This window comes from Fopius arisanus, unplaced genomic scaffold (genome assembly GCF_000806365.1).
Source record: "Fopius arisanus strain USDA-PBARC FA_bdor unplaced genomic scaffold, ASM80636v1 scaffold00021, whole genome shotgun sequence".
NCBI classification, from domain to species: Eukaryota; Metazoa; Arthropoda; class Insecta; order Hymenoptera; family Braconidae; genus Fopius; species Fopius arisanus.
The window spans coordinates 752,093-773,937 of NW_011887760.1; the positions used below are offsets into that span (position 1 = coordinate 752,093).

Genomic DNA, 21,845 nt, shown 5'->3' on the forward strand with positions numbered 1-21,845 from the left:
AACCCTTAACCAAATCCAATTAATCCTTAACCAGGTCCAATTAGTCCTTAACCAGATCCAATTAACCCTTAACCAAATCCAATTAACCCTTAACCAAATCCAATTAATCCTTAACCAGATCCAATTAACCCTTAACCAAATCCACTTAACCCTTTTCAGTGAATACCTCTTCGATTTTCATGTTCTCCTGATATTTTTTGGTTAAGGGTTAATTGGATTTGGTTAATGGTTAAGTGGATCTGATTAAGGGTTAAATGGATTTGGTTAAGGGTTAATTGGATTTGGTTAAGGGTTAAGTGAATTTGGTTAAAGGTTAATTGGATTCGTTTAAGGATTAAGTGGACTTGGTTAAGGGTTAATTGGGTTTGTTTAAGGGTTAATTGGATTTGGTTAATGATTAATTGGACTTGGTTAAGGGTCACATGGGGGCAAAAAATTTAAGTGACTCCATAAAATTAAAACCTCCAACCATTTTAGTACTGACCCCACAAAAGGGAGGGCATGCCAATCTATTTTTTGGGGTAAAATTTTTTGGGGTGTTGTGAATCATCAGAGAGTACCCTCCATTGAAATTATCAATTATTCGCAGCCCTCTTGAGGTGAACATACAAAATATTCTTGAAGTCCTTGAAAATCGAGCCGCAGTTTATATACTATATAGATGCAGTCACAATTATTGAAGAGTCTACCATTTTGTCGTATTCACAAGATTATATTTCATTTGACAGAAAGGCACCAATAATGTTCTAACCCCAATACCTACTCCGCAGATAACAATTGCGCGACCGTACGTCAAATATCTCCAAAAATAATTCATCAATAGGAAGTGATCATAATTAACCCTTCAGCAAACTGGCTTTTGCAGGGGCCTTTAGATCATCATTCACTTCCTTCATGTGTTTCTCGATTTAATAATCAAGTGTGATCATAGTTTTTTATAAAACTACATCGAAAAATGGCCGGTGGCACGATATTGCAGGTATTTATCATTCCCATTCGTAGTGTCAGGGGAATAATGTGCCGATTTCGTTGTCACTAATGCCCCCGATCTGTTTTGTTTTCTCCTGTAATGCAGAAAGCCATTGATTTGGTGACAAAGGCCACTGAAGAGGATAAGAAGAAGAATTACGAGGAGGCATTGAAGTACTATGAACACGCAGTCGAGTACTTCCTTCATTCCATCAAGTGTTAGTCATCATTCATTGCCTAACGTTGACCCAAAGTATTTGATCATATGCAAGTGGATCAATCTTTCTCATGCCAAAAATATCGAATTTCATTTATCTGACTTTAAACAACTCAAGGCAGTAGTTTAACGATCGGCTAAACCAACATTAATTGTAAATTATTAAAATTCACAGTAAATTGAAATTCTTCTGTAGATATTCTTTATTATTTCTTAACAATATATAATATTTCAGTTTATTGTCATTTATCTCTTCCTTTTCGGTCGAAAAAAATCTCGGGAATATATATTGTAGCACTGTAATATCTGCAATCCAATGAATAACTGAAATTTCATATTTAGACGAAGCCCAGGGTGAACGTGCGAAGGACAGTATACGACAAAAATGCCAGCAGTACCTCGACAGAGCAGAGAAACTAAAAGCCTACCTAAAGAAGGGCAAGAAGAAGCCAGTGGCCACGGGTGAGGAAGGCGCCAAGGAGGATAAGAAGAGCGACAGTGGGGATAGTGATTCCGAGGTTGACCCTGAGAAGAAGAAACTGCAGCACATGCTGGAAGGAGCGATAGTTGTGGAGAAGCCAAACGTCAAGTGGAGTGACGTTGCTGGTTTGGAATCAGCCAAAGATGCCCTGAAAGAAGCGGTCATCCTCCCCATTCAGTTCCCCCATCTATTCAAAGGCAAGAGAATGCCATGGCGAGGAATTCTGCTGTTCGGTCTTCCAGGCACTGGAAAATCCTACCTTGCTAAGGCTGTTGCTACAGAGGCAGGCAATTCCACGTTCTTATCAGTCTCTTCCTCGGATTTAGTCAGCAAGTGGCAGGGAGAGTCTGCCAAGCTCATCAAGAATCTGTTTGATCTCGCAAGACAGAGGAAACCCAGTATAATTTTCATTGATGAGATTGACTCCTTGTGCTCGTCGAGGAGTGACAATGAGTCAGACTCTGAGCGGAGGATTAAAACTCAGTTTCTGGTGCAGATGCAGGGGGTTGGCAGTGATAATGATGGGATTTTAGTACTGGGGGCTACTAACACACCCTGGGTCCTAGATGCTGCCATCAGGAGACGTTTTGAGAAACGTATTCATATTCCTCTGCCAGATGAGATCGCACGAGCTGCAATGTTCAAGCTTCATCTGAGGCAGAATGCTCATACCCTGACGGAGGAGGACTTCAAGCAGTTGGCGAGTGATTCTGATGGCTACTCTGGCGATGATATACGAGTAATTGTTCGCGAGGCTCTCATGGAGCCCATCAGACTTGTACAGAGTGCTACTCATTTCAAGAGGGTCAGTGGACCCTCGCCTAAAGACCCTTCGGTTATTGTCGATAATCTGCTAACTCCTTGTTCTCCTGGAGATCCTGGAGCTATTGAAATGAGCTGGACTGACGTCAAGAGTGATGAACTATTCGAGGCTCCAGTTACCATGGTAATTAATTCATTATTTAATTTTTCTTATTTTAAAAATTGTTCAAGTTGTGAAAATTTAAATAATTGAACCACGGGTCTAATAGAAACATTTGGAATGACAGTTATGTTGAATTCTAGCCACGAGCCTTCATTTATTTATTTATTTATTTATTCATTTTTTATTGCAGAAACACTTGTTAAAGGCTCTTGCAACGACCCGTCCAACTGTCAACCAGGAAGACATAACGCAATTAGAAAAATTCAGGGAGGACTTTGGCCAGGAAGGCTGAACGCCTTGGCAAAATATTTTTTATATGCCACCCAATTATCTCGCCTTACCAAGATTTTTATTTTTTATCTTAAATGGAAACTTGAAGAAAACTACTCTTGAATCAATGAAACGCCTGAATTGTTTTTACCCTCTTTTTGTCCTCCTGTTGATCTAGTAATTTTATCATGTAATTTTTGAAGAAAATGAAAACTAGATAGTTCTAATCTTGAGGAAGATACTAACAGATCATAATATTACTTGTAAATGTGATAACGGGAATTTAGATCAGCTGATCATAATTTCGTGTATTTATTTTGCCCCGAGAGCGAAGGAAAACTCACGAGTGGATAAAGTAAATCTATTATACATGTTTAACAATTCTACTTTATAACTAATGAAAAGAACAATGAAATTGCATTATATATGTATATTTATCTGTGACACACTAGAATAAATTCACCACTATTCTCCAATGTAAATTTTTATGATATCCCAAATAAAAGTGGCATGTCCAATACATCACATGACAGTTCAATAAAGCTTACAGCAATAAATATGTACAGAAATCAAATATCTTTGACATATCTATGTTAATACACATAATGTGATAAGACAACGCATTAATGTATGAATCTATTGAAAAAAAAATATTTCTACGATGAACAATGGCTCAAAAATTCGGTATCAGTGTATCCAATAGTTATGGTTATATCGTCCCTGAAAATCCGCACGACTTCGTTGGGTAACGTTAAAAATTGTGAGACTTTAGCATGGTCAATGCCATGATCTGTGCCCCCGAGGGCATTCCTGAGAAGGTGCGTGGCAGCATTATCATCCAAGGGTTTCTTCTTCAGCCCCTCTTTCCTTTCTTGCAGCATTCCGTTGATTTCAGACAGCTTCATGTTGGAAGTTGGGGGTTTCCATGAACTCAGCGTGAGCTTTCCCCGCATGTGTTCACCAACAAGTTGAACCGCTTCAAGAGGAGATAGTAAATCCCACAGACCATCAGTAGCAATTATCAAGAATTTGTCCTTTGGTGTTAGTCTGTGATACATCACCTGGGGCTTTGCCGTCAGGTAGGGGGGTGTGTGGTAATTCGGGGGTACAGCTCCATCCCCGTAATATGGCACTACTATCTTCTTCATTAATTCCTTGCTCCATTTGTATCGAAAGTCACCAAGAGCTCGGAGGGGGGCCAATTGGCCCAGGAGACGATCCATTTTTATTACTGTTCGACTCTCATTCTCTGGATGCTCTGACAGTATTCTCTCGACTTCTTCCCGATTGTCTGTGTTGTGTTCTACAGTCAGCAATTTCGCTGACCAACCTTCGTCTTCTGCACAGATTTTTTTTAAATATAAGACCAAATTACTCGAGCTCTTTCAGCCTTAAAAATATCGAGGGAATACTGTATTAAAATCCACGAGAAAATTATTCTATACCTGAGTACACCCCTAGAACTGCTTGACAATCTCCGACTCCAGCAACGTGAAGGTGAGGTCCATCAACATGAGCAACAACCGCTACAGCTCCTGACATAGCGACTGAAAGAGTTCTGGCATCGATTTGTCTTTTGACTTTTCTCAGAGCCTCATCAGAAATATCGTTGTCTAAGCTGAGAAAAGCCGTCTCCATATCGGATTCAATTCCACCGTTATCCCCATCTTTCTGAGACACTTTGCTGAGAAACGAAAGGAAACTTTCCCCGTACAGTTCTCCGATCTCTGGCACAAATTCAGTTTTGTTATGAAAACTCTCTAGGAGGTGATCTCGGAGCTGTTCCGGAGTCTTCGATTCTTTGAGGGTGTCAAGGAGAATCTCTTGAGGGAGTAAACACGCGGAAATGTAGTGGAGTAATCTTTTCGATACGACCTGAGCGCAGGAGTTGCCCCCGTGTCCATCAAAAATTCCGAAAAGTAATCCTGTAACAGTTAAGCAGTATCTTAATCTGATTATGCTCGGTGTTGAAAATGTCCATAAGAATTCCGGGAAGCGGGACTAAATTGATTCTTTTATACTCGAATAATGAATATTTTAAAAAATCATTGACAATGAAAGAGAAAAAATGAAATTTTAAGATTTTAGATACGTAATCCTCACCATTAGTCAACCGACACCTCCCCTCAGCCCTCGCATCCTCCAGAGGATTATTCGAGGCCAATTGATTACTATCATAATACTTAATCGGCTGTCCTCCCTCAAATTCTTGCGTAAACTCATTCGTCCTCAGAATTCTCGTCACCTTAAAAAAAACGAAAAGAGCTCAGTACCAACGCCTCAAAAAAATTGAAATAGCCGTCCCTAATTAATGAGCAATTGCACGTCTCAAACTTTGTATCGATCGATTAATTACCCTCGAACATTTGTCAATCTATTTCGGACGCATTGTTTACCTCCTCAGGCGTAAGTTTTGGCAATGACGCGTACCATCTAGCACCAGTTCTAATTCTATCACTAATTCTCCTTATGATGCATCCATTATTAAGCAGAATCCATCCACCTCTCATCACCATATCGTCTCGACTCGTCACTCGATAAAATCCCAGCAATTGACACAGTTTATTGTCCTCAGCCTCCGCTCTTTCGCCACATGGTTATCATATAGAAACTGGAGGTTAGAAAGATGATCTCGATCCCTTCCCAGATTGCTCCACCCATCCAAGATTAAATCAATTAACAAATCATCGGAATTTCCTCCGTTGATTAAATCCAACACCAATCACTCCACCGTAATTATCCCAAGTGCATCAAAACGACTGCCCCCAAGTCAACTGCAAAAAAAAAAATCATAACGAGTAATTTCATAACAGTTGTCTATAAATAGAACAGAGCTGTGCATGAATGATTCAAGGGCGAATATCAGCGAATGTCATGGAAAACTCGGATGAATGCAGGGCTGATTTGAAGGAGCAGGGAAAATGAAAAAACAAAACCCTCCAAGGGTTTGAGGGAGGGAGGGGTAGTTTACGCGTGGCTCCCTCTCAAACATTCGAAATATTCTTTTCACATACTCCAAAGTGGTGTCTTTCGCCCCAGCTGTTGCGGGGGAGGAGAAGTAGAAGCAGTGATAAGCCAGACCAGAGAATATCGGAATCTCAATTATTTTTACACTGATTGTTCGGTAAATAGGCTTAGAGGGTGATTTATGCGTGTGGGGCTCTTGGCGATATAAATATTATGGAAAGTGAGGAGCCAATTGATCCCAAGGAGCTCCTGGTCACCCTGAAGACCTACAGGAAACTCGCTGATGATTTTACCAACCATGACACTATTTTAAAGGTCAGGGTTTATTTTCATATGGATTGTCAAGGCTTTTGGCTTGGTTCTGTTTTGGCTTTGGATTTTTCCTGGTCCGTGGGAGATTTTTTCACTGGAGTATTGGTTTTTCAGGACAGGACAGTTCTCTCTTACCTCGCATACGTTCTCGATGTATCTGATCCTGATATTGTGGAGCTGGCGCTTGATATTCTCGAGATATTCACGAAAAATGTTGAAAATTATGTTCACATAACCTCGACTTTTGGGGTTCGAGAGGCACTCGAGGCTGTTATCAACAAGTATTGTATTGATGCACCGAAATTGGCGAAACAGGCACAGAGCGTCAGAGATGATATTGAGAGGATGAAACCGCCTATTTATAATTTGAGGAGTCGGTGTAGGAGAGTTATTGAACCAAAGAAACTCAAGACCCATGTTATTGTACTTCATGTCAGCGGATTGTTACCCGTGAGTCAGGCTGTTGGATGAAGTATTGATTATTGATAACTTTATGGCTAAAATTATTTTTTTTTTTTCTTTAAGGAAACCAGAGCTGAACTGGAGGCTACACTCATTAGGATTGAGGGTCTCATTTCGCTTGTTCTTGATGTCGAACATCAAAGGATCACTATGAGGACTTTAGTTAATGTTACTGCAAAATGTATTGCTGAGGCAATACAGGAGAACACTCAAAACATGGAGGCGAGATTAGTTACCAGAAATAAGTACAATCAAGAATTTTTAGTTAAGCTGGTGAGTATTTTGATGAGGGACTTTGAACTCTTGGTGTCTCATAACCACATGATGCAATTAGAACGATTTTGAGCTCATTTTAAGACTCGTAATTTACAGTTGAAATTGAAAAAATATATCTATGTCACTTTCGACAGTCGAGCTATTGAATAATAAAAATTTTCTTTATAAATCTTTTGTATGGTGGTCTTGATATTGGTTTTGTTTAATGATTTATTGCAGACTAGTGAAGAAAACGGAGAATCAAATGATTTTCCAGAATACTTGCCTGAAGATGATGACAACCAAGAGGACCAGAAAGAGGGGGTAGTGTCCCTATTAACAGGCCTGAAACAGAGCGCCTCAACTATCTACAAATCAACCGCTGAATTTTTGCACAATTCATTCTACTGGTGAATAACAGCTCGATCAATATATCCCAGATAAAATTGGATCAGTCGTTCCTACGCTCGAAGCAAACACGACTCTCTCACATCAGTCAGTTCCTCATCATGACTCTCCTTGGCAGAATTGAAGTTGTCATTCTCATTCATCAATGAAACCTTTTATCTAGCATTTTTCTTGTTCAATCAAGTTTTGGGTGAATTTTCTGTTTTTTAAATTAAAGCAGTATTAAGACATGCAATGGGTTAACACGCAATCTCGTTAGTGGACCGGATGATCTAATTAATTATTAATTTTGAAGACTGTGTCAATGAGCATTTTAAGCAATCTGGGTCGTAATAATGAATGGGAAATATTCTGTTGAGAGTTATTTTTTAAATAATATAACTGCAAAAGTCTTAATTGTATAATAGAATTTAAATGTCCTCGATGTTACTCAATGAGAGAGTTTACAGTACTTCCTACAGATAACTACTAAGACAACTCTTAGAGGCTTATTTTTTAATTTCATCAAACGTCTGAATTGGATTGTTCAGAGGGATTCAATAATTATAAACCAAAAAAAAAATCATGGAAATCAGGAGTAAAGAAACTTTACTATTAGAGCAAAATGATTCAAGTACATTATTTTTAAATTATTCGTACTGCTACATAAGACAGTGAAAAGAATTCCTGAGACGAACCAGTGGGAAGTCAGCTGCCAATTTTTCAATCTCCTTCGTACATAATTTATTCTCTTGGGTGACGTGCGTTTACAATATCAAGGGAATTTATTGTATTGTCGAAATTGTATATTATACGAAAGATATAAATTTCTAAGGCAATTATTCGTTGACTCTGCCGCAGGTACAATAATTCGTTAAATTTTTCTCATTAGAAATCTATTATTTTTGAATTTAAGGCACTCCAGTGCATTAAAATAAAATCCTCAATAGTTCAATTTAATAATCTAAATACACTGGATTCAAGATATTAATTTTCAGCTGCTAACGTTGAAAAAATCAAAACTAATTGAGATCTGACAATTTTTCTAAACTTACCATTCTCGCTAAGTTCAATACAATTCTTTGAATTTTTACAAATCATTACATAGATACTGATTCGTCTGTTATTTCGTCTCTAATAATTTTATCCTACATCATAAATTTTGGGCGGCACGTGTGTATATATAAATACTATTCATTAAAAAATGAGTAAACATAATTGCACGATTCTTCCATTATTCCTCCATTATTACTTTATCCCGAGCAAAAGGCCCCGATTAATTTCGGCCAATCCTTTGCCAGGTTATTAAATTTATGAGATCTAAGGGGATTTTTTTAATAATTTATGTACACTCTGGTCGTCGCAACAAAACAAACTATTTATAATTTCTTTTTCTCTTGTTTTGTACAAAAAAAATTTATGAGCAAACACTCGAAAAAAATTGAGTCAACATAATCTGATCTCTCTCACAGTCATGCATTCTTTACGAAAGAAAAACAAATAAAAAGACATTCAATAGTCATTCACACGTAATTGTACTTATTCATATCAGAGACATTTAGCACGAGAAATGATAAACAACCTCTCGATCTGAATTTCAATACTTTCAATTAAGATTTATAATCTCAAAGGATCGTTTATACTCCTCCGTGCCAATGAAAAACCATCTCCCGTCTATCACCGAGCTACACCTGAACCTCAATACAAACCTACACTTGTACCAAAGAACAATATTATGTACAAAATGGAAATTAACCCAATACCTATATACAACTTAATACTTTCATTTTTAAGTGCATAAAGACCTTGTTTCTTATAATCTCATAACACCTAGCCTCGCTTGGAATTGGTAAACTAAGATAAGTGCATTTCACCTAAACTCAGCTAGAGCTCAATATTTCGTGAATGAAAAGAAATAGAGAAATGCACTCATCCAAGTTTGTCAAATACGGAATTCCTTCGTAAAAGTGATATTAATAGCGTACTAACTGGTGTTTAAGGGCTTACAGCTATTTCTCGATCACCTGATCGTTTAACGTACATGTAGGGAGCTTCTGACGTTTTATTGACATTCCGAGTGGCTCTGCGATAAGCCCGCTGGACGTCTGGATTACTCTCAAGGGTCGACGAATGACTGGAGGGCGGGTGAGAATATTCCGATGTATTTTCCTCATCTGATACTAGACCACGATCGATATTGTTCAGAGGATTTTGCTTTATTCTTCTCAATCTACAGCCTGGGCCAATGGGTCTTCTTGTGGCACTAGAATGGTTACATAAAATTATTCCAGCAACAACTAAAAATTGAAGAAAATCTATTTCGAAGAGCTCTGCTCATTATTGTTTTCTTCATATCACGTCAAGACTAAAATAGAAAAATCCGAAAAATTGGGCAGCTTGAATTTTCGAATCTGCAAATGAAAATTGTGCACGTGTGTTCTTACCTTCGTCTTCTAAGTGAATAATTGAACCCATATCTGACAGGCATCTCTCCATCTACATCAGACCAGCCCTCCTCTCCCCCATCATCCTCAGAATCAATATCAAACTCGTCATTATCATTCTCCCCAATCCTATCGATTCTCCCATTATCATTTTTGTCCTCGGCGTCCCCACAAGCTGCCTCCTGTTCGGCCTCATCACTCGTCTCTCCGGCGGCCCCATTTATACCCATACCACCATAATGTAAGCTACGATAGAACCAAAAAGAAATACCAAAATAAATAAAAACAAAGCCAAAACGCGAATGATGAATGTGAGGTGTGTGCATGTGTTTATAACGAATAAAGACATCGGAAAATACACGAAAGATAAACATTTACCCATGCATGGTGACATCATCGCAGTTCCCGTTGTCCACAGGCGACAGGAGTCTATTAGCATTGATAATTTCCGAGACTTTTCTCTCCAGCGTTTCCAAATGCTCATCATCACTGTCCTTGATCCTCTCATTGCCATTCGATCTGTTCTCAATACCCTCGAATATTCCTTTATCAACGACATCCATACAATTCCCATTGACAGATCTCGGATGAGATCTAGGAGGTGAGTACTGGACTCCCTTGGAATGACAGTAGATACCTAGATTCTCGATGGATTCACTGATACTTGTGATATCAGTTTGAGTCTGATGATCGACATACCTAAGACTTAATTCTCCACTTTTTCTTTCTCGGTGTGGACTCGACCTTGGACTGGCAGATACTAGTCCCCCCGAGCCCACCCTTCTGTGCCTATACTTCTTCTGTTTAAAGCTAGAATTTGAATTGGCACTGGGAAAGAGAACAGTCTCAGGTTGATTTGAATTATTTAACTGAGTGCAGAGGGTAGCCTTGAGGGGACTGGTGGGTGGGTCTTGGGGAGATGGAGGTGTCGTTGGTGTCGTGGAGCTCGATTGAGCTCGATTATTCCTCCTATTAGGTAATCTCTCCTTGATCTGCTTGAGAGGATGAACAAGACGTTTTCTGTACTGCTTGCCCCCAGACAGCTGTTCTATTTTCCTTATATCACGTTCTCGCTGTTCCATCTGGAGCCAGACTGCGGAGAGATCGAGATAGAGACTATTAGCAAGCTCGAGTTTGCGCTCGTAGTGCTCTCTGATGTCCTGAGCGTGTCTCAGTTCACTCTCCCTTTGTCTGATCAAGTTAGCCTCGTATCTGGAGCCGTTTGAGCTGTTCGTTTGCATCTGCTTCATGTGCACTCGAATCTCCTCCTTCCATGTCTGCTGGGTTTTGAAATATTCCTCTGACTTGGTGGAGAGTACTTCAATAGCTGCTATCTGGAGGTGGACTTCGATGTGCTTGAAGGAGGGTCGATTCCTGGGCTTGGCGGCCCAGCATTGTTGCACCAAGAGTTTGTAGCCCTCAGGGCAGCTTGCTGGAATTGGCAGATGAAGGGAGTTGTTACCAACACCCCAGATTATGGCTGAAGAGTCGACGTCTTTGTAAGGTACTTCACCACTCAAGAGCTCCCACAGAACCACTCCGTACGACCAAATATCCACCTTCTCTGAGCACGGTTCATTTCGAATAATCTCTGGGGCCATCCAGGCCACAGTTCCAGCGAAACTCATCCTTGTGCTCTTCTCGATTAATTCTCGACTCGTACCGAAATCTGAAATCTTGACGACTTCACCCTGACCGATCAGGACGTTCGGGCTCTTTAAATCTCGGTGAACTATCTTGTGAGCGTGCAGGTAGGCCATACCCGCTGCTATTTGTTTAGACCAAGAGACGAGACGTGGTGGGGGAACTTTTTCTCCACCTCGCAGGAGGTCGTACAGGGGCCCGTAGGGACAGTACTCCATTACTATGCAATAGCAGGGGGCCTGGGTGCAAACACCACGGAATTTAACAACATTTGGGTGATTCAGTTTACGCAGGTGGCGAATGTCCGTCTCACGGGGCTCTCGCACTTTTTTTACAGCTACTATTTCTTTGTTCAGAAGACCCCGGAACACTGCACCCTGCGCCCCAGAGCCCAACCACTCCAGGTCACTTATTGTCTCAAAGAGGATCTCCCAGTGGTCATCTGGAGAGAAAAAATATTGGGTTTTATGACGGAGATGAGATAAGAAGTTGGGACATAATTCTTGGAAAGCACAATTTGTGAATAGAGGTAATATGGGATTGTAGGAACTTCATGAATAGAGGAGGAATTTCAGAGATGTTGTTTTGTTGGAAATGGTGGAACGCAAAATCAGAGAATTTTTTGTGCATTTCAAAGAAGACAAAAAAAATCTATTGTTGTCACGACAATTCTCTGTAAAAAATGTCTCGTGATGTTCCTCTCATGACGTCATCCATTACCGAGGGAAATCAACCGTTAATTATTTGAATTTGCATTCGATCAATTCGGATCAATCAGGTGATTCGTTAATTGCGTAATTAATGCAGGAATAAGTTATTCTAGAGGAAAAATATCAAGAAATCGGTTTGTCATAACGATACATCTGCAAAAAATATATGACAATTTTGCAGTGCAGCTAGTGAAGAGAAAACGTGAAAAAAACTCAGAAAATTAATTAATGCAAGAGAATACATCACCAGACCATTTTTGCACACCAGTCACCGCAAAAAGAGTCTTCATGTTTTCCCTTAACTTCGAAGTATATCACTAATCAACAATTGAAATGTGAATTCAATCGGTTCGGGTGATGCAGGTGATTTGTTAATTAGGTGATTATCTAGGAAATGACTCTAGGAGAAAATGTCTAGCGACGGTTTTGGCACTCGAAAATTTTCAACCAAATTTTTTTTTTACTTCATGTAATTTGCTATGAAATTTAATCACCTGACGGTCCTTTTATTTTTTCACTGACGACTGGCTTCGAGATGAAGGTCCACACAGGTTTCATGCACCCAAAGATGCCCTCTACCCAGCTGGACTTCTGCGGTTCCATGGACACTGAAGTCTGTCCATGCTGACTTGTATCCTCTGAGCTCTCACTCTTGGAGTCTCCAGGAAGATCATATCCAGCCTCATTCTCAATCGTCTGGGGGTCCTTGACTCCATCAATAGAGAGATTCGAGCCAACGTCAATGTTACTCAGCTGACCCAGTTCATCTTGGATGCACAGCATACTATAATGACCAAAAAAATGATAATGAGTATTTCCCTTGAATACGAGAAGAAACGAAAATTGTCAAGGCTCAACAGAAAAAAATCTCAGGGACGTGCTCCAAATATTTAGCAGCAGCATATCAGAGTTATTTCTCACCTGGGTGTAATTTTTTCAATCCCCAATTGTAAGCCAGCCGAATCATCTCGCTCTTTTTTCGTGAAAAATCGAGCAAGCACCATTGTTTATCATTTGTCGCGCACATACGATTATTTTTAATATCTCTCTCATAGGAGAAAATGAATATGAGTGAGCGGTGGTCCCTCTTCAGAGGCACCGGAAGATAATTAGTTTTTTGTGTTTGTTTTTCCTACTTTCAAGGGAATAATAACGAGAACTTGTGTGGGTAAAATCCCCCCAAACAGCTTCTTATCTCGTTGATTGACCCCGCAAATCTGGTAATCCAGGGTGACTATTTCGACTCCTCGAAAATGCAATTGCAATTTAAAACTTAATTTACTATCGTACTTGCTCCGATTGAATTTTTTCACGACGACCTTCCCAGACATTCATTCCACGAGCTACGCACACCCGTTGTTTTCAACTACTGTCGTTACGTAGTTTATCTACACACGAGGGAATTTACACATCATTACAGTCGTGTTCATATACATGAGATCAGGCCACGCACAATTACAAATGTTAAGGTTGACTGAAGCGCCGAGTGGTACGAGATATCGTTTTAGGAATGCAAAAAAACCAAATTGTTTTCCTATAAAAAAAAAGAGAGCGCTATCATGCTCGATGCGCATGCGCTATGAAGTGCCAAGTTGGTTCTACCTATATTGGATGGCGGGAATTTTTAAATTAAGTAACCGAACAAGAACACCATTTTTAGGGGAGTAATCCAATTAAAGTGTTTACATTCACTTTTTATAATTTAGAAAGGACTTTACAACAACTTTAACTTTAAAATGTTAGAAGTAATCCGAATTTTGTCCCGAATTTTGCAATGTTCGATTTCCACTTTATTCCGTTTTATGTGACAATTGAGCTCTTGTGGAAAATTCACACATATGCTATGAAGTACACACACATATTCTAGCAAAATATGGGGCACATTGTTATGTTTTAAGCCATTCTCTATTATTTACGGGTAAAATTAGATTTAGAATTGAAAGCAAAAAAGAACAGACGGTAATATGATCGAGACATCGATGATATGTACGAGTAAAGAATGAGCTGGTAATTCTTAAATTCCATGAGATTGCCCCGAGAGATCGTTAAGTATTAATAATCAGTATTCAATATTTTGTGCTACGGGAACAAGTATTTTAATTGAATTCCTCAAGAATCAAAAATTGACAGGAGAAGGACTAGAACAAGTATTCATCTCCTCAAGTCAAGTAAACATTGTTTTTTATAATTTTATATTTTCTCACGTCATCGCGATCGTTCATAGTTCCACAAAAATGAATTGAAAAATGAGAAAAACTGGACGATTTATAACTAGTGAATACTGAAAAGTTAAGGAAAAAGCAAAAATTTGAAACTCATCTATAAATAATTCATCCTCCATTAAAAAAAATGCTTCTTTCACTTTAAACGAATAAGTATCATGAAATATGAAAGAATGCATTATGGAATGATAAGAATGAGAAATAAAAGAATAATTCACCTATTGGAGAATTCTTCAGCCTCAGCCGGCGAAGTTGATAAAACCAGTGGATTAACAATAATCCCAGAGGACGATGCCATCGGCGATGACGATGTCGACGTACTTTTAATTTTGGTTTGAAAATCAAAGCCATAACTCTCATGGGAGCGATTCACCTCCGCTTCCGCTCCGGGTGTTCTCATCTCTATTTGTTCTTCTATGTTCCTTATTTGATGAGGATGGCGACCGCTTCACCCGATAATTCTAAAACCTTAGTAACAGAATACATTATCATCGGAATGATAGGAATTTTTGGTACAGGTGAATGGTTTAGGTATAGAACGGAGGAAGGGAGTGGAACGCGATCGCGGGCTTCTGAGGGCGATGAGTCACTCTCAGAGTAGATGTTAATAACCTGTTTTATGAGTATAAATTCCCGATAAACGTTATCTCACCTCTTACCAAATAATCAAAGTAATAATTAACAGCCCAATTTCAATGGTTTTCACCCGAACGTTACTAATGACAACGAACTGACCAATTGATTTTCAGTGAAAATATTAATACGAGACCGTTACAAACGATTCGTCAACCCGAAGGCATTGAAATCTCCAAAATTTTCCAACTTTTTTTCGTAAATAATCCGACGGCGATCGATTGAACGAGTTCACCCCTGGAAGATAGCTTTACGACTGCAAAGGGAATCAGTGCCCACACCGGTGATTACTCTATCTGCTGAGGGTGGAATTCCAAGAAGATGGCTATTCTCCTGCTAACAATAAAAATAGCGGCGCACTGGACGAGGCGCCACGCTGCCCCTCATGGTCATTTTGACCATGAAGATGAGGAAAAGAGAAAACCGAAAACAAGTGGCGGTGGGTGAAAGGGGGAGAGGAACATTTTCAGCATGGTGGACAGTGCCGTACCTACACTTGCACACCTGCTAAAAATTGTGAACATAAATACAATTCATTAATGAATTGGCCTCATAATAAATCGTCTCGACACGATCGAGACTTAAAATCGAGACCGATAACGAAATAGCAAGAATGAATCCATACACAGAATAATAAAAATACAGAACAATAAATTGTTATGGGATTAATAATTACCTTGAAGAAATATGAGAAGTCGTTGCTCCTTCTACGGTCGTCTTCATATCTCCCAAAAAACACGTGCTACAGCATTCCGATCAATTAAAATCACTAGTCCCTTAGAACACTTTTAAAAAAACTAAAAAGCCTGGCTGCATGGGAGAATAACTGAGCGGAAATATTGAAAAATTCTTAGTTTGACGTTTTGACACTTGAGACTGGTCTCTGTCACAACAAACAGGTCCTGACGCTTGGCACTGATAATCACCACGGGAAACTCCCCGTACCTCGATTAAATCACAAAAATAACCGGCAAACACTTGAATGGGGTTGAAAAAAAAAATCGTTCAACCCTGTTGTAAACTGACAGGCTGTAGACGCGCGTCGGTGTATATTCTACAAAATGGCGTAAGACGTATTAAATATAAAGGCAATGTTCCACACTGGGAGTAACGCACTTGCACTGGTTATTCTGTAACGGAGATTGATTATGCGGGGACAGTCCTTGGATGTCCTTTTTCAGATGGTTATTACTGGTATTGGTATGAAATTGACAAGAATGCACTGGGACCCGATGTGAATCGCGTCTAGCGTCCTGTGGTCAGAGTATTCCCACCCCTCGAATTCGTCGAGTCTAACGTTTTGGTTGTGTTGGTGGGGCCGTACAGTCTGGCGCTGGGAGAGAGAAAAGAGAGTGGAAAAATAAGGGTGGCGATTGCTATAGGTGGAGGGTATCGACGTCGTCGAGGACGCCGTGTGCGGAGTGGGAGAGAACAAGGTGTAGGATCGAAAACCAGGGACGAAGCTAGACCGAACAACACCAACTCGAATATTTTTTAATTGACACCCTCGAAAAAAAACTGTAGCTGTATTTTATCTTTCAGCGAATATTTAGAGTAAGATTACAGAACGCCCTGGAATACTGGGGGAGTCTGGGCTAATATGGACATCTTTTATTTTAATTGGATTTGCAACAATTGAGACTGTCGAATGACTTTCTCAGATCACATAATATGACCGTCTAAAATGTTACAGAATAAGCGCCTTCTTGAAAATTATGTATTTGTTATAATATTGAATGTTAAATTGATGGTTTCGAAAAAATCTCCTTTTTTTCTTTCAACGATGTTCCACACTTAGTATAAAAACATTGTTTGTTTAAACATGGAGAAATATTAGAAATTCATAACGGAACAATTCTTAATGGTGTCCGTTTTACCCCAGGTGTCAATATTGCCCCAGTTTTGTTTATATTACGATACAAGTGTGAAAAAAAATGTAATTTTTGACGAGTGAACTTTATTTAACGCTCATCTAGAATTTCATGTCTATTTTATACATAAATTTTATATACAAAGAAACAATTTCTTTATTAACGAGGAAAATGTAATAATTAAAAAAATAAAAAATCTCTTTCTCCCTAAAAAATGTATTTCCACCAGAAGAAAATGGTTTTATACCTATTTAACTCCATTAAAAGGATTTCAATAATCTGCATCAGTTCTGTCAAGGTCAACTCGACAAATTGACTAAAGGGGAAGTCTTGTAGTTTCTAGGAACTCGTTAATTCCATCTTCTTCGTCATCGCTGGTGGGGTTGGCACGTGGGTCGATGTTGTGACGTAACAGGAAGACATCCTTCAATTGGGTTGGTGGGGTGATCGGGTAGTGAAGCTAGAGAAAGAAAAAGCTTGCCTGGATCGATAGCGCTACTTTGACGTTGTTATAACGGGAGGGAGGTGGCGTAACTTTGTGACGACAATGCAGAAGTTGCACGGATGGTATACGTTGTCGAGTCACCTCAATCGACCTCAAGTGATTTGTAGGACTTGACTACGCTTTCGATTTTGGCAAATGCCCGGAGAAAATCGTCGTCCTCGAGACCGTACTGTTTATATTGATGAAGAAACGCCCCGTGGGTGTATATCCTCCATGCACTAGACACAATGTCATCCAAGGGCTCAGCTATTCTCGAATTATTCGAAATAACTGAACTGAATCTCTCGTTTCCCAAGAAATTCCTCTTTTGACGAAAATGAGTCATTCTTTCCCTGAACTGCAGCCACTTTATTTCAGAGTAGATGTCCCGATCGATCAATTGATCAATTACCCCAGGATCGTCATTATCGGGAGAGAACATTTTCTTCCCTCTTTGTTTGACTGTTCCTCTTGTAATCAGGATGTTGGAGAGGCTTTTTACCCCTCGAGGGGTGTAAATCTCCTTCCTGAGGGTTTTAAAGTGCGTCGGATAGTTCTGGAAAGTTCTGTGAGACATTGAGACGATCTGAGTGTCTGGAATGAGGGGAACAGCTTCGATACTCGCTAGTTTATATCCTGGATGAGGGGACACCTTGGAGATGATGTGGTTGACGTCGTTGAGTCGATCTGAGGATAAGTCCCGAGCTGGTTGGAAGACAGACAGGATTTTCTGAGCTGCGATGTCGTTGAGATCTCTTGGGAAGTCAATCTTCATCTTGCAGTTTTGAGTTATTTCGTGATTGAGTTTTTGGTTCTCCAGCATGAGGATGAGATCGGAGTCCTCGAGGACTTTTGCAAGGCTAAGGACTGTGTTGTAGCTCTGGGTGGCAATCTCCCCAGAGGGAAACGGGAGGATTGCAGCTGTGATGATGTTTTTTAAAGGGAATTCGTCTCGAAGAGAGGATGTTATGAAGCTTCCAAGACCGGATCCAGTGCCTCCAGCACAACTGAGGAGACAAAGAAAGCTGTCGAGACGATCTGCTTTTTCCACTTCCTTCCGAACTGCCTCCATCACCAGGGCTTCGAACTCTGGACCCTTCCTGGTGTACCCGAAGGCCCAGTTGTTGGCTGATCCTCCGGCATTTCCTGGCGTAATGACGTTCCTGGATCGGTAGCAGAAATTTTCATCATTCTTCGTGATTATTTTGTTTATGACTTTTGTCTCGGTGTCAATTAGAAGGACTCGTGCTATAATCCGTCCGTCCTGGGCAGCACCCTCGAACCATTTCGATGTGACAGCTTCACTGTACTCATAACAATCAGAAAAGGACGTGCCTGGACTTGTTGAGCTCAGGTCTTTGGTTATTTTCTTGAATAAAATGTCCCCTAGTTGATTTCCGCACTGACCGAATTGCAGAGTTAACATTATGAGTGAACCAGGGGATTTAACCTGGTATGGACTTTTTTGGACCAGAGATACGGTAATTGGTAATTGAGGTATGATGATTAATTATTGTTTAGGTTTCAAAAAATCTTGAAATCTTCATTTTAATACCACTGAATTTCAGAGGAATTCTGGTAGATGGTGCTATTAGGATCTTAGGAAAAATGTGTGGAGGTACAGTATCGATTGAAGATACTGAACTGAGATGTGTATTTTAGGATTGACCTATATTTACAATATGTTTTCCACCTCTCATATGTCTACACACCTGCATGTTCATTAGGGTTCTTTTTTAAAAACTTCGCCGTCATGCCGACATAGCTGTGGAGAATTCCAAAATCTCTTCTTTACCGATTCAGAATGGCGATTTCATCGAACATATATGTCCAGTGGTTCCAGTTTAATCTGAAATTTTTCATTCAAATATCTTTTTTCAACAGAACAAACCGTAGTCTCCATCAATTCAAATGAGCTACCCTCGAGAGCACGCGGATTTCTTGAAGTGAGCGGTTAGAGGATGAAAGTCATTTCCTAGAAAGTAAATTGCACTGGTGATGACATCGTTGCCCTGACTACGAAATCGGTGTGATCCCCCGAAAGTTGTAATTCCCTCGTCCTTAAAATTGAGGTGTTGGGTTGGATCATTTGGATTATTTATTGGTTCTGATTTTTAGTTGAGGATAAGTGAACTCTTTTGAGAAATTAACTCGTGGAAGATGAGTGTCGCAGACGGAGCTAATCTGACTCGTGGGGAGATGATGTCCTTGATTGTCCGGCTAACAATTGTTACAGCCGTTGGATTTTTCAGTATGAAATGGATTATGAGCCAGATGGACCCCATGTCAAAAGCGAAAAAAAAGGCTAAGGAGAGGGTGAGTCAAAGAATTCAAGAGGAGATAATGTCATTGGGTAATTTGGGGGTTTTCCCTTTCTTTTTGCTTAAGATCCTAACCTCCAAGGAGTATTTGAGGAGAGCACATGCTTTGAGATTTCTATTAAATTTTATATTAACTTTTAGACTATTCTGCGGTTAAATTTTCAATTGAAGATATTTCACAAATAGTCAACAGAAATCCTATTTTTCAACTCATTCTAGCGGTCTATTTTCTCCTGAACTTTTTAATAAAAATCGACAAAAAAATAATAAAGTTTAATGAAAATTTAAGAGAATAGCCTAACAAACATTATTGTCGAATGAGGAATAAATTTTCTGTAATTGAGAAACCAGTTGCCTTCATTCCAAAAAGTTGTTTCCTTTGTAGACGTCATTTGTTGGTTTGTGATTTTTAGGCGGAGAGTCAGCTGAGAAAACTGGGGAAAGCGAATAGTATCAGTCTGAGTGTTGATACTAAGCAGCTAACGGATTACGAAATGATGATCGCCAGTCATTTAATTGATCCGCAAGATATTCCTGTATCTTGGGAACATATTGCTGGGCTTGACTCGGTTATTCAGGAGCTCAAGGAGACTGTTATCTTACCGATTCGGAGGAAGGAGCTGTTTGAGGATTCTAGGTTGACTCAAGCCCCAAAGGTTTGTCTTTTGGGCAAAACTTTAAATCGAATGCACTTCAATTAAGCATTTCCATTTGACGATGTGGGATTACATTAATTTTTTTTATTCAGGGAGTACTCCTTCATGGGCCACCAGGCTGTGGAAAAACCATGATTGCCAAAGCTACAGCCAGGGAAAGTGGCACTTGCTTCATAAATCTTGATGTGAGTCTTCTAACAGACAAGTGGTACGGCGAGAGCCAGAAACTTACAGCTGCTGTTTTCTCACTGGCTGTTAAGATTCAACCCTGTATAATTTTCATCGATGAAATAGGTGAACTGTTGCGACCCATTAAAAAAAATATATCAAAAATTTTATTACAAAATAAGACTTTCAATCCATATTTCATCGTTAGATTCGTTCTTGCGAGCAAGAACTTCACAGGACCACGAGGCGACGGCCATGATGAAGGCCCAGTTTATGTCCCTGTGGGATGGACTTATCACAGACCCATCCTGCACTGTTATTGTCATGGGTGCAACTAATCGTCCGCAAGATCTGGACCGTGCGATACTACGGCGAATGCCAGCTACGTTCCATATAGGTTTACCGGTGAGAATTTAGGATTCTCCACTTAATCTGCCTGATTTTTTCATTATTTCACAGTAGTTTATACCATTAAAATCTTTTTTTTTGGCAATAATTGATTTGAAATAATTCAGAGATTCAGAAAAAATAATTAGTTTTATACCAATTTTAATTGCATTTTCAAACGTTTTAAATAATTCGTGCATTTTATTTTTTCAGAATGAGCAGCAACGTACGCAAGTACTAAAGTTAATCCTAGACAAAGAGCCTACTGCTGAAGATGTAGATGCTGTGAAGCTATCCAAATTGACCGAGGGATTTTCAGGCTCTGACCTCCACGAGCTATGTCGAACAGCGTCATTATATAGAGTGAGAGATTACTCTCGAGAACATCCCAAGTTAGTTGAATCGATTCTCAAAATAATAATCCTCTGAAAATTATAACAAGTTAATAAATTGAAGTCTACAGTTTCGTTTGAGACGCCAATTAATGAAAAAAAATCGACTGATTTTAGGTGAAACTTCGTCTTTCAATTAATCATAAATTTTTTTTGCATTCCAGTGCATCACATCAAAGTGTTCCCGAGGAAGACGAGTTTCACGACGCATTGCGTCCAATCACCCATGACGACCTTATAACAGCCTTCAAACGAATGCGAATGTCGAAAGTTCAAACCGGTGGATTGTCCAACCTTTCAAAACTTGAACTAGATTAGGAAAAAATTAATTATGATCTCCCGAGTTTATGAATAAACAAATTATTAAGATAATTTTCATTTGGCCATCAATCATGTCACAAACAGATGTAGTTCGACTATGAAGAGAAAAATTCTCGATGAATTTTGAAGAACAAGTACATAAGGCGATGGAGCAACCAATGCAGTCCTCATTTCCTATTAACCAATCATCATTTTCGTTCAATGTTTGTAAATATTGAATATATGTCTCTAACATTTGGAGTTATCAAATATATAATTGTTAGTTGAGAGGAATCATTAAAGAATACCTGAAAATGACTATTCTCAATTTATTACTACCCCAATCCTTTGTTCTTTCATTTCTTCCC

General features: G+C 39.4%; 6 protein-coding genes across 9 annotated transcripts; 3 read left to right on the plus strand and 3 right to left on the minus strand.

Annotated features, from left to right (window-relative positions):
• The first annotated feature begins 646 nt into the window (after positions 1–646).
• On the plus strand, positions 647–3,338 carry Vps4 (vacuolar protein sorting 4). Its single transcript, XM_011301282.1, has 4 exons — positions 647–979; positions 1,076–1,187; positions 1,529–2,613; positions 2,783–3,338. Exons 1-4 carry the CDS (start codon positions 956–958, stop codon positions 2,882–2,884), a joined length of 1,323 nt encoding a protein of 440 aa, XP_011299584.1. The 5' UTR covers positions 647–955; the 3' UTR covers positions 2,885–3,338.
• Pdp (pyruvate dehydrogenase [acetyl-transferring]-phosphatase 1-like protein, mitochondrial) lies at positions 3,159–6,365 on the minus strand. Its single transcript, XM_011301281.1, has 5 exons — positions 6,277–6,365; positions 5,259–5,636; positions 4,966–5,107; positions 4,308–4,787; positions 3,159–4,201 (listed from the first exon to the last, which is right to left on the minus strand). The coding sequence occupies exons 2-5, from the start codon at positions 5,376–5,378 to the stop codon at positions 3,519–3,521; spliced, it is 1,425 nt and encodes a 474-aa protein (XP_011299583.1). The 5' UTR covers positions 5,379–5,636; positions 6,277–6,365; the 3' UTR covers positions 3,159–3,518.
• LOC105264424 (armadillo repeat-containing protein 1-like) lies at positions 5,654–7,828 on the plus strand. The gene is made up of 4 exons (XM_011301280.1): positions 5,654–6,144; positions 6,256–6,591; positions 6,667–6,876; positions 7,099–7,828. Exons 1-4 carry the CDS (start codon positions 6,043–6,045, stop codon positions 7,270–7,272), a joined length of 822 nt encoding a protein of 273 aa, XP_011299582.1. The 5' UTR covers positions 5,654–6,042; the 3' UTR covers positions 7,273–7,828.
• Positions 7,829–8,219: 391 nt separating this feature from the next.
• wnd (wallenda) lies at positions 8,220–16,177 on the minus strand. Of its 2 annotated transcripts, XM_011301283.1 has the most exons (6): positions 15,575–16,177; positions 14,484–14,733; positions 12,538–12,827; positions 10,068–11,775; positions 9,690–9,935; positions 8,220–9,508 (listed from the first exon to the last, which is right to left on the minus strand). In XM_011301283.1, exons 2-6 carry the CDS (start codon positions 14,663–14,665, stop codon positions 9,241–9,243), a joined length of 2,694 nt encoding a protein of 897 aa, XP_011299585.1. In that variant the 5' UTR covers positions 14,666–14,733; positions 15,575–16,177; the 3' UTR covers positions 8,220–9,240. The 2 variants fall into 2 exon arrangements, with proteins under 2 accessions (XP_011299585.1, XP_011299586.1); XM_011301284.1 differs by lacking the exons at positions 14,484–14,733; positions 15,575–16,177 and adding an exon at positions 12,965–13,503.
• A 706-nt stretch (positions 16,178–16,883) lies between these two features.
• LOC105264428 (tubulin delta chain) lies at positions 16,884–18,800 on the minus strand. Its single transcript, XM_011301285.1, has one exon. The coding sequence runs from the start codon at positions 18,677–18,679 to the stop codon at positions 17,357–17,359; it is 1,323 nt and encodes a 440-aa protein (XP_011299587.1). The 5' UTR covers positions 18,680–18,800; the 3' UTR covers positions 16,884–17,356.
• A 241-nt stretch (positions 18,801–19,041) lies between these two features.
• On the plus strand, positions 19,042–21,795 carry nmd (no mitochondrial derivative). Of its 3 annotated transcripts, none has more exons than XM_011301288.1 (7): positions 19,042–19,299; positions 19,372–19,569; positions 19,988–20,230; positions 20,323–20,524; positions 20,607–20,803; positions 20,999–21,177; positions 21,342–21,795. In XM_011301288.1, the coding sequence occupies exons 2-7, from the start codon at positions 19,414–19,416 to the stop codon at positions 21,493–21,495; spliced, it is 1,131 nt and encodes a 376-aa protein (XP_011299590.1). In that variant the 5' UTR covers positions 19,042–19,299; positions 19,372–19,413; the 3' UTR covers positions 21,496–21,795. The 3 variants fall into 3 exon arrangements, with proteins under 3 accessions (XP_011299590.1, XP_011299591.1, XP_011299589.1); XM_011301289.1 differs by having other exon boundaries at positions 19,042–19,280; XM_011301287.1 differs by having other exon boundaries at positions 19,042–19,569.
• Positions 21,796–21,845: the final 50 nt, after the last annotated feature.

Bases quoted from the DNA above. Each gene is read 5' to 3' on its own strand.
- nmd (XM_011301287.1), top strand. From the start codon at position 19,414: ATGAGTGTCGCAGACGGAGCTAATCTGACTCGTGGGGAGATGATGTCC. The intron at 20,231-20,322 runs GTTTGTCTTTTG...TTTTTTATTCAG, and splicing joins GGTTGACTCAAGCCCCAAAG to GGAGTACTCCTTCATGGGCC. The intron at 20,525-20,606 runs GTGAACTGTTGC...TTTCATCGTTAG, and splicing joins AATTTTCATCGATGAAATAG to ATTCGTTCTTGCGAGCAAGA.
- LOC105264424 (XM_011301280.1), top strand. From the start codon at position 6,043: ATGGAAAGTGAGGAGCCAATTGATCCCAAGGAGCTCCTGGTCACCCTG. The intron at 6,145-6,255 runs GTCAGGGTTTAT...TTGGTTTTTCAG, and splicing joins ACCATGACACTATTTTAAAG to GACAGGACAGTTCTCTCTTA. The intron at 6,877-7,098 runs GTGAGTATTTTG...GATTTATTGCAG, and splicing joins AAGAATTTTTAGTTAAGCTG to ACTAGTGAAGAAAACGGAGA.
- Vps4 (XM_011301282.1), top strand. From the start codon at position 956: ATGGCCGGTGGCACGATATTGCAG. The intron at 1,188-1,528 runs GTTAGTCATCAT...TTTCATATTTAG, and splicing joins CTTCCTTCATTCCATCAAGT to ACGAAGCCCAGGGTGAACGT. The intron at 2,614-2,782 runs GTAATTAATTCA...TTTTTATTGCAG, and splicing joins TCGAGGCTCCAGTTACCATG to AAACACTTGTTAAAGGCTCT.
- LOC105264428 (XM_011301285.1), bottom strand. From the start codon at position 18,679: ATGTTAACTCTGCAATTCGGTCAGTGCGGAAATCAACTAGGGGACATT.
- wnd (XM_011301283.1), bottom strand. From the start codon at position 14,665: ATGAGAACACCCGGAGCGGAAGCGGAGGTGAATCGCTCCCATGAGAGT. The intron at 11,776-12,537 runs GTGATTAAATTT...TTTTCTCTCCAG, and splicing joins AAAAATAAAAGGACCGTCAG to ATGACCACTGGGAGATCCTC. The intron at 9,509-9,689 runs GTAAGAACACAC...TAACCATTCTAG, and splicing joins TATTCACTTAGAAGACGAAG to TGCCACAAGAAGACCCATTG.
- Pdp (XM_011301281.1), bottom strand. From the start codon at position 5,378: ATGGTGATGAGAGGTGGATGGATTCTGCTTAATAATGGATGCATCATA. The intron at 5,108-5,258 runs GTAAACAATGCG...GTTTTTTTTAAG, and splicing joins CAAAACTTACGCCTGAGGAG to GTGACGAGAATTCTGAGGAC. The intron at 4,202-4,307 runs GTATAGAATAAT...AAATCTGTGCAG, and splicing joins AGTTCTAGGGGTGTACTCAG to AAGACGAAGGTTGGTCAGCG.